This window comes from Sinocyclocheilus anshuiensis, unplaced genomic scaffold, assembly GCF_001515605.1.
Source record: "Sinocyclocheilus anshuiensis isolate Anshui unplaced genomic scaffold, SAMN03320099.WGS_v1.1 scaffold352, whole genome shotgun sequence".
NCBI lineage: Eukaryota > Metazoa > Chordata > Actinopteri > Cypriniformes > Cyprinidae > Sinocyclocheilus > Sinocyclocheilus anshuiensis.
In genome coordinates, this window is record NW_015557093.1 from 1311250 (window position 1) to 1327737 (window position 16488).

The window sequence follows — 16488 nt, forward strand, 5'->3', positions numbered from 1 at the left end:
GCTAAAATCTTGTAGAGTATATTGATTATTTGGCTCACAAATGAGGAAAAACAAAAAGCCTAGTCCTCCAAAATCAGGTCAAACGTTGCGTTCACTTCACACGCTCATTGCACGTATTGCTTTCCGCAAAGTGTTCCACCCTTTCCCAAAAAGTCATTCTGGACAGGCGAATGCGAGCTCCTCGGCCTCCAGACGTGAGAATGGCGAGACGGAGGCCGTCCGACGTTCCTCTTGTGGCTGAAATGCGGTGGATCTCGTAAATTCAAATATTGCTAGTCTAAAAGAACAGTCAGCGCGAGGCCCGTGAGATGTTCTCCTGGATCTAGCTGAGTGTGAGGGAGCGGAATCCAGAATCGATGGGGGTTGTGCAGTGCAGCCAGGTGGGAGCTGGCAGAGGCAGTGTGCTGTCCTCGTCCCTGTGTTCTCATGGGCCAGTCCGATTGGCCTCGCCAGCAAACAGCATTTCACACCAAGGCTATGCATACAATGTTTTTTTTTTCTTTCTTTCACATCACTTTACACTGTGAACATGGCCTGAGACCTGACAACCGGAGGCAAACTAAAACGCGCTAAAGATGTTTTAGCATTCCGACCGAATCCTTCACAAACTCTCGCGAAAGAAGAAATAAATAACACCACTTAAAAAAAACGCATACTTTTAAAAGAGGAACTGACAAAGGATGTCTGAAGATTAGTAACAGGTTTGTGCTTGTCAAGGTCTTGAGAAGGCAGAGCTAAAATCTTGTAGAGTATATTGATTATTTGGCTCACAAATGAGGAAAAACAAAAAGCCTAGTCCTCCAAAATCAGGTCAAACGTTGCGTTCACTTCACACGCTCATTGCACGTATTGCTTTCCGCAAAGTGTTCCACCCTTTCCCAAAAAGTCATTCTGGACAGGCGAATGCGAGCTCCTCGGCCTCCAGACGTGAGAATGGCGAGACGGAGGCCGTCCGACGTTCCTCTTGTGGCTGAAATGCGGTGGATCTCGTAAATTCAAATATTGCTAGTCTAAAAGAACAGTCAGCGCGAGGCCCGTGAGATGTTCTCCTGGATCTAGCTGAGTGTGAGGGAGCGGAATCCAGAATCGATGGGGGTTGTGCAGTGCAGCCAGGTGGGAGCTGGCAGAGGCAGTGTGCTGTCCTCGTCCCTGTGTTCTCATGGGCCAGTCCGATTGGCCTCGCCAGCAAACAGCAAAAGCGAAAAAACGCCACGGCTTCCTCAATGTCTCTACGACTGTGGTGAAAGCCCAGCGGGAGTTTTCCCGATGGATTCACGGCTGTCGTTTCGCAGTCCTTTTTGTCTACGTTTCCCTCTTTAACCTCAGGCCTTGGAACTCTGAACCACTGAAAGTCACACCTTCACAACAGCATTCGCAGATAAAAGAGAATCGGGATTAAGATATTCAAATGATCAATACATTATTGCAAAACATAGATTATTAACAAGTCCCTCAGCCCACAAGTCCCTCAGCCCGTCACTTATACAGACATGCATCTATGATGGTTGTTCACCGGCGGAGCAGCCGCTTCCTACGGACTCGTCTGATTGCACAGTAAAGCCAAAAACCACCATCAGGCCCACTCCCCCAGTCCCTAACAACGCTAAAGCACAACTTTAATTATCTGTGATCAAACAACTAGAGAATATTCAATTGTGTAAACGAATATGCCAACACAACACGTATTACAGGTTATCTTTGGAATCTCCGAAACAAGGGCAGGGTAATGCAAAAAGAAAGATGAAAAGAACCCCCCGCCCCCCAAAAAAAAAAAAACCCGGTCACAATTCCAGAACTCCGAAGTGGCTATAGGCGGCAGTAGCTTTCATGAAACTCACACAATGACGAACAGCAGAGGTAAAACAGGTTCCGTACAAATTCCGAGATTGCTTATTGTAGAGGTGGGGTTGGGAGCAGGGTGGGGGGTAGATTTGCGTTTGGCTGGAGATTAGGTGTCCCCACTCACAGAACACACTCAAGGATTTGTGCTGTTTTCCAGTGAAGGACAAAAACCTGAACTCATTCCACATCGCGGTGAACTTCAGATGCGTCGGCTCGACAGATTGGACAGGTGCGATTGGCCTGCAAGACATGTTACGGATTAATTTCTACAAGCCAGAGATGTTTCCATACATTATTGATGGATCTATACATCGCCTGCCTATGCAATTAAAGACAGCATTAAAAACAAATGTCTTCATTTTTTCTTGAGCACCAAATCAGGATATTAGAATGACTTCTGAAAGATCATGTGACACTGAAGACTGGAGGAATGATGCTGAAAATTCTGCTTTGCCGTTACAGGAATAAATTACATTTAAAATATATTCAAATAGAAAACAGTTGTTTAAAATTGTAATATGTCACAATATGTGACCCTGGACCACAAAACCAGTCAGAAGGGTCAATTTTTTGAAATTGATATTTAGAAATTTATTTTGAATAAATAAGCTTTCCATTGATGTATGGTTTGTTAGGATAGGACAATATTTGGTGGAGATAAAACTATTTGAAACTAATCTGGAATCTGAGGGTGCAAAAGAATCTAAATATTGAGAAAATCGCTTTTAAATTTGTCTAAATGAAGTTCTTAGCAACGCATATTACTAACAAAAAATGAAGTTTTGATATATTTACGGTAAGATATTTACAAAATATCTTCATGGAACGTGATCTTTACTTAATATCCTAATGATTTTTGGAATAAAATAAAAATTTATATTTTAGGCCCATACAATGTATTGTTGGCTATTGCTACAAATATACCCATGCTTCTTATGACTGGTTTTGTGGTCCAGGGTCACATATTATTGTTTTTACTGTATTTTTGATCAAATAAATGCATCACTGATTAGCATAAGAGACATCATTGTAAAATGTTCAAAAATCTTACTGATCTCATACTTTTAAACAATAGGCTACATAAGCATTTTGTAGACCGTAAGCCACTTAAAACCTGTATCAGTCGAACACTAATATTTACAGGGTTTCGCCATTAGTTATTGCAGATTTTGTGCATTAAAACATCATTCTTACCTTTAACCACTTGTCCACACATTTTGCATGAAATTCATGGTTGCAGGGTAATACTCGAAGTAGCTGCCTTGACTCAAAATCACAAAAGCATACAACGCATCTGTAAGAAAATTAAATACAATCCATCATCAATACCAAGTCACAATCAAACCTTCAAGATTATATAACCGAGGGCACTTACAGAGTCTGTTCAGATTGGTGGTTTTCTAAATTGAACCTGTAGGACGGAAGTTGCTCTATATCAGCTTTCGTTAGTCCTCGGGGTTTCGCTTCTCCTAGTCTCTCAGCAAGGTTTAATAACGCCTGAAAGAAAAATCACAGGTGTTCAAAACTCTTCACCCAAACCGTAACAAGATAATGACATTATCTCTTTTCCAAAATTAGCTTTAATTCTATAAAGCTAACCTTTTTCAACTTTGTTGCATCACTGCACATGCCCACAGAGTCACTCTTATTGAAAACAAATGACTTTTAGTTGCAAATATGTGTGTATAAACGTTAGAAGTTAGCTAGCTACAGACAGTAGACGGTGAGGCAGTTCACTAGGTTTTGGAACAGACATTATGTGAAAACCATCAAAGCCTTATTTTTGACAAGTCAGGTTATATAAACAGTAGGGCAACTCCATCACCCACCCTGGGAAGGATTTTCTATTTACCTCATAGTTTTCCATCTCCACATCATCTACATCCAAGTCCAGACTGATAGCAGGACCCACAGCTGTTGGAGGCACAGGAAGCATCGAACTGTTTTCAGGTCACAAACACATAAATCGTTAACATACACACCTTTTGTGTCACTATAGTAGAAACATATCACAAAGGCTTTATAAAATCAGAACCGTCCACTGTCCATTATTAGAATATTAAACATTCACAAAGCAAAATGCATTTGATTTGTATTATAAAGAGTAGAAGAGACTCTCACAGGAAGTATGGTAAGAAGCCAGGGTAGTAGGGCGGTGGAGGGGGTGGGGGAGGCAGAGGCTGCTGTAATCGATACCTCTGTCCAGTTATACGCCTCGGCAGCATGTGCGGATATGGCTAAGGAAACAGACGACAACACATGAGGAAAACCTTTTGAATTATTATTATTCATTTAGCAAATCTCATCCAAAGCTACTCTGGCAGGATTTATACTACAAGAACAATCCCCCTGGAGCAACCTGAGACTAAAGATGAAGTGTGCGAAATACACTCCCTTATTCAAGTTTACTATGCAAAGTGGACCAGACATAAGCCACCTGTGGGCTGATTTCCTGAAAAGAGTAAAACTGTGGCTATTTGGCAATTGATTAATATTATCCAATAGGGTGACCATACGTTCACCTTTTCCCGGACATGTCCTGGCCGGGATTTCTAATTTGTTTTCCTATTGTTTTCGTACTTGAGTCAAAAGTAGTTTGACCAATAGCATGCAGGCATTGTACATAATCAACCAATCATGGCATGTAAGCACGTGGGATCTACAGAGAAAACTGTCAAGGCAATGCAAATATGCGTACTGTATATATAATATTATAAGCACTGTAGAGAGCATTTCAGTCAGAAAACAAAGCCAAAACCAGGCCAATTTAGAAAAAAAGGGAAAATGAAGATGTATTATCCTATAACCTGTGCATTTTAAATAACATCAATAGAAAGGCAAAGTAGGTTGATTCCAGATGGTTACTTCTACCATTTAACCATCCACAATAAGACCAGGAACTAGGAACATAAAATGCATAAGTACATAAATGGGGCCAACTTTGCTTTTATGTTGACCAAACTAGGCAGTCTTTCAACCTGTCCTGACTCGGGTTGTGCTGTATATTCTGTATATAACTGAATGGACAAACAGTTTTTGATAAAAACTGCCCATTTCCCATAGGCTTATACTGACAATTTTCTTTCTAAAGCTTTGAGCTATGGTCACCATTTCAGCACGTCTTTCTGACTTAATAAGCATAATTTTACATAATTGGTTGAACTTACTGTTTTTCTGTAGCATACAATCAAAAATCCCATATTTCTCCAAGTGTCAACTGTCAGTTCAACTGTCAAACGGTTCAATTGTAAACACAAAGCTACATAACTTGAATATATTGCATATAGGCCAACACTAAACAAAGAATTGATTTAACTTCTTGTTATTTGACAATGCTTTGTTTAGCCAAAATCCCCCCCAAAAAAACATTTAAAATGACCTATAAAATAACCTATTTTTGTCATGCCAAAGCAGACCTATAACCACTATTCAACACCAGTAAACCTTCACTGTTCTCTACATTAAGTGCATATTTTTTCCTTAATGTTATTACCTGTTTATGCAAATGCTGCTCATTTTAATCAGTATATCATTTTTGACTTGATTACAGTGATTTCTATGCTTTGTTGACATTCAAAAGCAAAGACATCTCACCACTCCGTAGGGTAGCTCTTGATGGAGGGGCTCCTGGGGGAGGTACTGGAGGGGGACGGAGGGGGTCATTGCTGGTGGATGGTGGGCCGGAGGATAAGAGAATGTTCCTAACGGATGCTGGTCTCCTCGCAGATCCACTTCATTCTCTACCCTCTGCAGAGGCTGAACACACATGTATAAAAGTCATATCTCTAGCATACGATTACAACCATTAATACCATAAAACCATGTGCTATTTTAGAAAGAATTAATTTTGTCGGACCAGTTTAACACTGTTTTTTTTTTTTTATTATTTATTAAGATCACAATCAGTTGTGGGGACTAATCTGTCACTCATGACTAATTGTTTTCTCTAGATTGTAATGGGATTGCTTTACTAATAAGACTGTCTGAACTGTAATTACATTACTGTAGTGCACTACACTCAACACTGGGAATAATAAACTGGCTCATCCAATCACATAAATGCATATATGGTTTCGAGTCTTGTTTTTAAATAAGTATGACATAATGTGAAAATGATTAAGAAAAAAATCTTTGGTTTGTATCTGTCAGGTAAGAAACATATCTAATTATAAATAATCAAAAGAGTGAACAATCAAAACTCAAGTGACATTGTTTTATTATATAAAAGAACATCACTACTACTACTAAATAAATGTTTTATGTTGAATTACCACCAAAAGAAACTATTCACTACATTTTTTTTTATGAAAAGCACTATGACTACTTAAAATGTTTTTGTGATGAATTTCCTGTAAAAATTATTTTATCACTACTTTTACAGCTTAATATAAAATTACTCATGCAAAGATGATTTTGGTCATGCCACCCACCTATGTTGTCAACATAACTTATGTGAAATGCACAAAAAAAAAGTTTTTTTCTGTAATTAAAAAAAAAAATTATAAGAAAATAATATTTAATATATATTTACGTATTTTAATTATAGTGGAGAAAAAAAAAACACGCAAAAAAAAAAAAAATTATATATATATACACACACACACACACACACACACATATATTAGGGATATGCCGGTATCAGATTTTCATGTTGCAATTATTGCTAATGCTTTTAATCACGGTATACAGTATTATCACGATGTTGAAATTTAGTTGCAAAAAAGTGTTGTCATAATACAGTATAACAGGTTTATTAACTTTTTTCTTATAACAAAAATAACTGAACATTTAAATACAATAAAGCAATACACAAAAAATGTATAAAGTTAAAAATTTTACACAGATTAAAGTGCAAAAGAATTGTAAAGACCAATAGGTATCACTCAGAGTTGCCAAGTCTGCGTATTATACGCGACTTTCGGCTTCATTTTTTGCAAAGTTGCGTGAAGAAATCCAGAGTTGTGGGTTGTGGTTTTTTGGGCTTATTTTAAAAAAAATATGATTGCTTGTTAGGGAAATCTGACTAGCAACTTCATTACTTTATTTATGTTCGTATTTTTGTAATGTATTAATTATCACGGGCTGTAATAAAAAACAAGTAGTCCTATACTAATACTAAGAGTAAATATGGTTCGAATAGCCTATATTTTAGTAGGCTATAAATAAATAAATAAAATAAATGTATGCATTTAGCAGACGCTTTTATCCAAAGCGACTTACAGTACATTCAGGCTATACATTTTTTACCAGTATGTGTGTTCCCTGGGAATTGAACCCACGGCTTTTTGCGCTGCTAAATTTGCGAATGCTCTACCACTGAGCCACAGGAACACATAAATATGTGGCTATGTTACAGCTCCCCTTTGAAGCTCTTGTGTTTTTTTCTCCTTTTCCATCTCTCCAATCCTATTCTGCTCACAGGTGATTGGAGATGAGTTTTGTTCCCACTTTTGTTGCAGTTTGCTGATTTTTGTAAAATAGCTTGTTTTTGCTTTTCAGATAAAAGAGTGGTTTCAGTTTAATATGTTGCAGGCTCATTTATTGGTAATAAATAATTGATAATAAATAATATAATATTATATATATTTAATAAATAATATATTTCATATAAATAAATTATATAATAAATAATATTGATGATAATAAATCATCAAAAAATACTGGGCTTGTTTTTAAATCTGCAGTTGCTTATTTGTCTCACGAGAGTTGGCAACAGTGGTATCACTTTACAATAAGATCTCATTAGTTAAGCTTAGTTAATGAATTAACATTCACAATGAGCAATAGCTACATTTGCTACAGAAGTTATCCATCTTTGTTTTAAAAAAATAGGCTACAACTCTTAGCTCATGTTAGCTCATTAAATAACACAGTTGCAACTTTTGATTTTAACAACATGTTATTAAATATTGGAATTACGTAAGATTAACAAATGTTTAGAAGAATTGTTCATTGGCAGTTTATGTTAACTAATTAATTAACTAATGTCAACTAATGAAGCCCTAATGTAAAGTGTGACCGAACAATAAAGACTCAAAACACTTTCAAACAATATCTAGGGCATGTCGAAAGTCCATATTAAAATGTAAAAAAGTTTGAAAATAAATTGCCTATTAAGTCTAAATATTTAAGCATTTGGCGCTTTGATGAACACCATAGTGCATACACAAATCTGAATGCTGTTTAAATCATTTATACATTCAGAAACAAAGTAGTGCAGCTGCTTTGTTCACGAGGTTTTCCGGGCTGCGTTTCTGCTGTTCAGTGCCATCTGCTGTCGGAGAGTGAATGTGCGCTTTCATGTGCTTCTCATGCATGCTTGTTTACAAATCAGAGAGGGCATGCGTCTTTAACGCAGCATACAGCAGTGTTGTGCATTGTGACCAGTTGGTGGGAAAAGTATTCTTAAAATGCATGCATTCCAAAGATTTTATGATCTGCACTCACCATGCGCGGGTGCTGGGGCTGTATGGGGACAAACTGGTTGAGTGGAGGCAGATGAGGCTGGTGGGGCGGCACTGGTGGGCTGGGGTGCAGGATAAAATGCTCACTGGAGATCAATGGTGGAAATGCCTGATAGGACACAGGCAGGTGCTGCATGGTGCAGGCCTGAATGAGCTGCAGACAGACAGACAGAAAGAGAAATAACAGACAACAAAGTGTCACTAACACACAAGACACACACTCATGAAGGAAGTGTATGGGCATTTGAATACTGAATTGCTGTGCAGTTTAAGAAATGACTGTTAATACTGGGAAAGCATACTCTGGAGTAAAGCACATCTAACGTTTTCACTATTCTGCACTATTTAGGAATCTGATAAACCATTTCAAAAGCATGGGGAAAGCTTTGGGGGAAAAAAGTAATACATTTTTCTTTTATTGTTTTCTTTTTTTGTATAAAAATGTAATATAATAGGAATAATAAAAGCAATAATAATCAAAATAATATTAATATATAACTATATACATTTATACAACTTCATTATTAAGCATATATAATGCAAAGAAGACTGAAAATACATATAGCCCTATTATATATCCCTGCACAAGACACTTTGAACTGTACATCACTGTGGCCACAAAAAATACAGGTGGGTATGTTGACACAAACGCAATGACTTGAGCAGATGGTACAATTAGCAGAAAGTACACCTTTGCTATCCATGTCAAAGATAAAATACCCCAGACACTCGCAGTGGCAATACAAACAAAAATTAAGGGGGGTTGCACATTGCCCCTTAAAAGTTGCATCATAAAAAGGTCATTACACATTCTAGAGACACAGGAAAAGTCTACATGAAAATCAAAAAGTGAAATGTAGCTGTTTACCTATGCCTAATGTGTAAGCATGAGAGGCACATACAGAACAACACTCATAATAGAGTATCTTTGGCTAAGAGGTGGGCATAATGGCTGCCTGGGACACACATACATTGGCTAAAGTAAAGCTGGAGCGATGGGACATGTTAGGTGTGCTCTACACAAACTTCACTGACATTCCAGCTCTTCCTTTTCAAACTCACTGGAGGAGGAAGGCAGCAGAGCAGAGAGAGCTGTCCACTGAACATTACCGAGCATGCTGGGAGCTGCTGAGCATTGCAGGCTGGGATAGGTTGCCCGGTGTGGATGGGAAAACCATGGGTCGTCACCGTGGTAACTGTGTAAGATATCGGAACTGATCCTTGATGCATCTTGAAGGACAACACAAAAAGTTCAGGTTATTTGTTAAAAAAAGCTATTCATAATTACAGTCTACACATAGCACTTTCACATCAAAGCCTGAGTAATACAATTATTGTCTATATGCTAGTGGTCTCAAACTACCAGCTTCTGCTTAAATTTGATTCATGAATCAACTTTCATGCTCTGCAGCTTGGTTTAGGGTCCGGAACGGATTTAGGATTTTTTTTTAAATAATTTTTCTAAATGTATTTATTTTTTTATTTATTAAAAGGCCTAAAATGCAAATTGCCCAAATGTAGCCCAACGTACAATGAAAGCTTGAAATTTATATTTATTTATAAATTTAAATTAAATTTTTTTTTTAATATTTATTAAAGGCCTGAAACACAAATATAAAAGCCCAGTTGCCTAAGTAACAATGAGAAATCTGTCAAAAAGTTAGATTTTATAGTTTTTATACAATTAAATGTTTTTATTTTCATATATTTTCTTAATTTATTTTTATATTTATTGAAGGCCTGAAACACAAACATAAAAGCGCAATTGTAGCCTAAGTAGCAATAAAAATCTGTCAAAATTAGATTTTATAGTTTTAATTAATACATTTATACCTTTTATAAAAAAAAATATATTTTTATAATCAAGGCCTGAAAACCCAATTGTGGCCTAAGTAACAATGAAATATATACATTAAAAATTATTTTATAGTGTTTATACATTTAAATTGATATTTATTATACTTTGTACATTTGTTTTATACATATTAAAGGACTGAAATGCAAATACTGGCAAAAGTAACTGGCCAAAGTAACAACAACAAAAAATTGTCAATAAATGTATTATTCAAAAATGTATACATTTACATTGATATTTTTTACAAATGTATTATATTTACATCAATTTCAATGCCTGAAATTAAAATGCAAATGCCCACTTGTAGCCTAAGAAACAGCACAAAAAATTTGATTGTATTGTTATTTTATTTATACTGATATTACTTTTTCATATTTTTATTTTTTGTACACTTCTTAAACATAGTGAACATCAAATAGTGCATTATATAAGGAACAGGAAATGAATGTTTCTAGTGGAGAACAACACCTAGATGGAAATGTGTGTTTGAGACCCCTGTTGAACGAATACCTGTTCGTGAAGATCCACCATGATGGAGCTCTGTTGGGGGGGTTGTGTGGCAGTATGCAGCATGCGTGGAGGTGCACCGGTGTGGCTATATTGCCTGGACTCATCTAAAGGAATCTGCTGATGCTGGGAGAAGACAGGGTGGTGGAAGTTCTCATCCTGATGTAGGGAAGTGTGCACAGCAGGTATATCTCGCTGCCCCCACTGACGTCGTACTGGAGGACTAGGACATAAACACACACAGATCGTAAGTACATACTCGAGTCGGCATATGATTTTAATGAACTCAAAATGATAATGGCCACCTCACCTTCTCCTGAGGTGCAGAGGTGTGATGCAAGGCTCCCCGACGACCCTCCTCTGGTTTAAGGGGGCTGTTAATGGCCGCCTACTCACTGCTACTTCCCATGGTCGCATTTGTGACGTCGTACGAACGAGTCACACCTGCCTGGGGTGGGGGGACCAGTAGTGCAAGAGGCACTTGTGTCTAACAGCCTCAGATTGTCGGAGCTCTGAAACAAGAAATATGGGTTTTGTGAATTGAATGATGATTTTGAGAAAATCAGCAGAACCCTTTGTAGTCGTTACATGTGCATTTCAACTTATGTTATATTAACTTAATATTACCAAAGTTCTGTCATTATTTACTCACCCTTATGTCATTTCAAACCAGTATGCTCTTTTTTTAATGATTTTTCCCCATACATTGACTGTGCATAGTAACCATGTCTGTCAAGCTCCACAAAGAACACCATTAAAGTAGCCCTCATAACTTCAGACAGCTTTAAATGAGGAACAGGCTTAACATTTAATTTATTATTACTAAAAACATCTTTGTATCTGCCATATTTAAATTCTAATATAGCACTTTCAAATAGGTTATACATCATTTAGCATTGACAATCACAGGATTTCAAAACATGAGGCAAAATAGTCTACACTTTTTGTTTAACATGCAGGGGAACCTGGTTCAAAGACCAACCTCACATACAATTATTTTTTTTTTGTAGTAAACACAAAACTGCAACTGACTTTGACAGCCAGTGATCAATGTGTTGCATGGGGGAAAAACTGCAATATATTATGTTCACAGATCCTTTTGTTCTAGACAGTATAACAAGCAAATGCATGTCAAATGATGTTTGAAAACAAATCATTAGTGAAAATGACTTTCAGTTTGTTTTTCTCCAAGGTGCTTTTTGGAGCTTGTGGTCACTATATATGTTGTATGGAAAAAAAGAAGCCTTTGCATTCTTCAAATTTTCTCCTTTTGTAGACAACTAAAAATTAACAACACACAAGCTAACAACACATTTCTGGTGAATTATTCCTTAGTACTACTTTCAATGGGAAAAATACATATAGGTCATTTTCCAAGAAATTAAGACAAAATACGCCAATAATTGCCTCAACCTGCTGTGTATTCATTTATGAATTGTGATATTATTTCATTAGACGTAATCTTTGAATTACAAGTAGACTGGGGGAGCTTAAAATACACAAAACCAGACTTTTCAGGGCACAAACGTTGAAATGCATCAGAATTAATAACAAAATATATATTTCAAATACATTTTATTGCATTTCTCTTTTCAAAATCAGTGGAGTGTGCATTAATTCACGCTAGCACGTCTAAACTTCTCATCGTGCTATACATGACATTCAAATGTAGGCTACAGTGCCATGTGTAAAATAAAAAAAAACAAATACCAACAAATCTTCACACACTGGAAGCGTAAACCGTGTTTAATGGAAAGACTGGGCTGATTTGCCACAAAGAGGGGGAGCTGTAACTTGAACAACAAAAGCGTGGAGGGCCATGTGCTCCCACACAGACAAAGCAATAACAAAGGAGCGCCACCAAACCTCGCCTGCCTCACTTTATCAAAAATAATCACTCGAAAGGGCTTGTGGGTATGATTTAAACATTATTCATGCTTCAGATAAGGACAGTGCACATTTCCCATGAATAAAACACTTATAAGTGTCACCGTGGCCCAGCAGTGGACATCAACAATAGCACAAAGAAGTCGCCAGGCCGAAGTTTTACAGGAGCTCGCGCAAACATCCGCAGTTGCCCTCGTGCTCTTTAAACAGGTTCTCAATGCTACACGGAGGTTGTACATTGCATAAAAATGATTAAACAAATCGCATGCACTTTCCAAGCCCTTAGCTGCTATCGCTAGCATACAGACCGAGCAGATGAAGCCCCAAACAGGAAATGCAGGGATGCACCCCTGACAAAAGACACACGGTTTAGCTTTAACGCCACATTAAGACAGTCTGCACGTCATGTATGCAAACGCCTGAATACATAGTGTTCTCGTTTTTATTTTACGTGGAATGTGACAGCTTTTTTTCCAATAAGCAAAGTATGATCGCACTAAAAGAGCCGAGCTTACTTGTTTTCAATGGCGCTCGAGTTTCCGACTTGTCCACGCGCTGCTTTTAGTCGACTAACACGATGCAGGACGTCTCGTTTGGTGATTTTACAGACTAATCCAGAAGAAATCGTCCAGGAAAACTAGCAGACGGTCATGGTTAACACAGAGGTATCGGCCGTTTCCTAGTTCACGTCCACGAGTTTGTTGTTGTTGAACAGGCGTTGATCTTCAGCATAGAAAGAAAAACTGCATATTCCTCTGCTGCCTAACATCGGATAACTTAGCTCCAACAAACTTGTTATAGCGTGCACTTGTTGTTTCCTTTAATATTATGTCCGATGCATTCAAACTGGGTTTGATCTGTGACATGGGTGCAGTTCAATATTGTTGTGTGCCTGTAGTCACGCCTTCTTCCTCTAAAAACTACCACGCAAGAGAAGGAGACAGCCAGTCACTTTTTAGATGCTGATGTTTGGTCGAATTGCTCCACGCTGATCCCAACTTCAAGGATGTTTTCACACTTCCTCTTTACTAAAACCAACTTTAAGTGGTCCAAAAAGTGAATTGAATCAAAAAGGTACCTAGTTCTTGTATTCACACTCGTTTTGGTTCACTTTAGCTGCAGTCCATTAACAATTTACATTGTTTTTCAAGAAAACAACCAAACTTAAAAATGATTGTAATATAATATTTAAAAAGATTATTACTGAAAATAATTACTTAGTTATGTTTAACACCGCTTAAGAAAAAAAATTGCACAGGCCAGAGGTTCATGTAACTGCTTTTTTAATAAAACATATGGATTTACGGATCTTTCACAACAAAATATATTACATATAGTTTTATTTTCTGTAACTTAAAATAAATGAATGCAATAAAATATATATTTAGAGGCAAATTTCAGCAAATTCAGTCATTATAAAATAATATTACATTATATTTATGTCATAGTTTAGTATAGTTTAGCAGAGGTGTAAAGTATTGGAGTAAATGTAATTAGTTACTGTACTTGAGTATCTTTTTGGGTACTTTATCTGTACTTTTACTCAAGTGTGGTTTTTAGGTACTATTTACACCTCTGTAGTTTAGTAACTTTCATGCAAATGTGAAGCCTGCAGTGCTTTTTTGTTTCCGATGGTTTACTTTCTCCTTTTGGAGCATTCAAATATATGTCAAAATCTATGCAAATCGCTAGATCGCAAAAACCAAACCAAGTGGGAAAACATAAAAAGTACATTTCAGCTCCCAAAAGGGTTTTGCAATCCAACAAATGGAGTCAGATGATTTGTGTTGTGCAGAAGTCAAAACATTAAACATAAGCATAGCAGGCAGAGCATCAGTGATGATTTATTATACCACTGACATTCATTTTGAGGTTGCATGGGTAGTCCCAGATAAAGGGGATGTTGTTTGTCACAAGGGATAGGCCTATGTTGCAGTTATCAAACAAGGGTGATGCAACAATCATGTTGTATATTAGAATTCAGCAAGACAGCATTTAATTATTTAATTCTTTCAACACAACGCAATTCACAAGGTAAATAAAATCTTAAATCAGTTCAAACAGCATGTCAAACAATCAGAGCAATACTTCAAGAACAAATAAATACAAACGTAAGTCATTGCAAGTGGAAGTCCTTCTTCCTGAACTTCTGATTACCCACAATGATAACTCATGGTTCTCTTAAATGTTTTCTTATAAAAATTGACCATCTCCTATATGTTAATGCTTCATAGCTCTTATAAATGGAATGAAGAAAGAGATAAATAGAATGTATAGTTTTTACAGAACTGTTAGAGTAATTCACTAAACCGCTGCAACATGCAAACGACTATATTATACACAATTTATGTTGCAAATAATGTACAAGTTAAATGTTTCATCATCCTACTACAAAGTTTAACATTTCTTTAATGTTATTTTACAGTATGATGATGGTGATAATGATTAGAAAATAAAATGGAAGAGTAAGAGTGAAACAGAAATTCTTTACATTTAGAAGTTTTCATGCTTCAGCTGTTTTTGTGATTTTATGTATGATACAAAATGTCATTGCAAATCATTGTTTTAAATTATGGCATAATAACAATTTAATTTATTATTATTATTATTAGTGGTGTTGTTGTTATTATTATTGTGGACTAAATGAAAAGCAGGAAAGAACATCATGTTGGGGAGCATCTAACTGTGTTCTCTAGCATGTCTCATCCGCCTCTCCATCAGAGACAGTGTGACACAGCCCAGTCTGTTACATAAGCCTTGCGCCAAATGGCGAGCCGGCGGACAGAAACACATATAAGCGTCTGTACTTGAGGGGCGGTCGAAGTAACATCTTTATTCCATGCACTTTCTAGTTCATGAACTGACATCTTTAAAAAATACAGATTTGATTTGCTCTAGAATAATGCATCATACAGCGCATGAAGCAGACTGTATAAGAACTATGAGGGCAAAGTGTAGCATTTATTTTTCTTTACAAGAATCTGAGTTTAATTCGTCTGAGTACGCATAGGTCAGAATGATTTGTGCAGCATTTACAAATAGTCTCTCGACTGGCTTCACTGCAGAGAAAACACCGCAATGTAACCTTCCTTGCTACTGTTTAACTCACGGGAAAATAACTAAAATAAATCAGATTCTAGCGTAACCTGCGTTCTCTAGCAGATGTGCACACGATCACGCACATCTGAAGCAAGCGCGAGACAAGCAAAACAGCGTCACATCCATCCATGCACTTCCAATCCAATGTAAACATTACAGCGTTACAGCAACAAAACAAGGAGGGGCTCAAGGCTTTAGGGGGACGACGCATAAAAACACGCCGATACCTCAGTGCGATGCATTCAAGACCGTGAAAACCCACGGAAATCCACGCCATCAACACGAAGACGCAGGCGCGTGCGTTACCTGCTTGTTAATTTGTGAGCATCTCAGTCGCGGACATTTCTCCTTGTAATCCTGCACATCTCTCCCATATTCGGTGCGGCATGATCCTCAGCTGTTCCTGTTAATGGCACATTCCGTGGATTTCACCACTGAATTGGGGAAAAAGGTACAAACTGGAGCTCGCGCGAGGAAAAAAAGGCAGAATATGACATTACTCTTCGCATCTCGCGCAAAACAACCACTCTCTGAATGCATTAGACTTCGGAGAAATCAATGCACTCGGTTGAACCCAGCATCATCCGCCGCCTATTTGCGTGCTTTTGTGACACCCCTATGAGGGGCATTTAGAGGCCGCTGATTTATGGCAAGCCGTTTGAACATCATTCCGTAGAAATAACTGTTTATGATACCTTTGTGTGCTACTTTGTGGAAACTTGTTTTCATGGGAAGGGGGCAGTGGTGGAAAGAGTACTGAAAAAATATACTCAAGGAAAAGTACCATTACCTTCCAAAAAATGTAGTGTGAGTAGAGGGGGCATACTTTTCATA

At 37.3% G+C, this 16488-nt stretch overlaps 1 protein-coding gene across 3 annotated transcripts; it reads right to left on the bottom strand.

Annotated features, from left to right (window-relative positions):
- Positions 1-463: 463 nt before the first annotated feature.
- rnf44 (ring finger protein 44) lies at positions 464-16258 on the bottom strand. 3 transcript variants are annotated; one of them, XM_016472261.1, is made up of 11 exons: positions 15961-16258; positions 10979-11180; positions 10672-10891; positions 9417-9536; positions 8290-8460; positions 5437-5598; positions 3964-4079; positions 3695-3782; positions 3218-3339; positions 3037-3136; positions 464-2082 (listed from the first exon to the last, which is right to left on the bottom strand). In XM_016472261.1, the coding sequence occupies exons 2-11, from the start codon at positions 11083-11085 to the stop codon at positions 2020-2022; spliced, it is 1269 nt and encodes a 422-aa protein (XP_016327747.1). In that variant the 5' UTR covers positions 11086-11180; positions 15961-16258; the 3' UTR covers positions 464-2019. The 3 variants fall into 3 exon arrangements, with proteins under 3 accessions (XP_016327747.1, XP_016327745.1, XP_016327746.1); XM_016472259.1 differs by having other exon boundaries at positions 9369-9536; XM_016472260.1 differs by lacking the exon at positions 15961-16258 and adding an exon at positions 13071-13468 and having other exon boundaries at positions 9369-9536.
- Between the last annotated feature and the right edge of the window lie 230 nt (positions 16259-16488).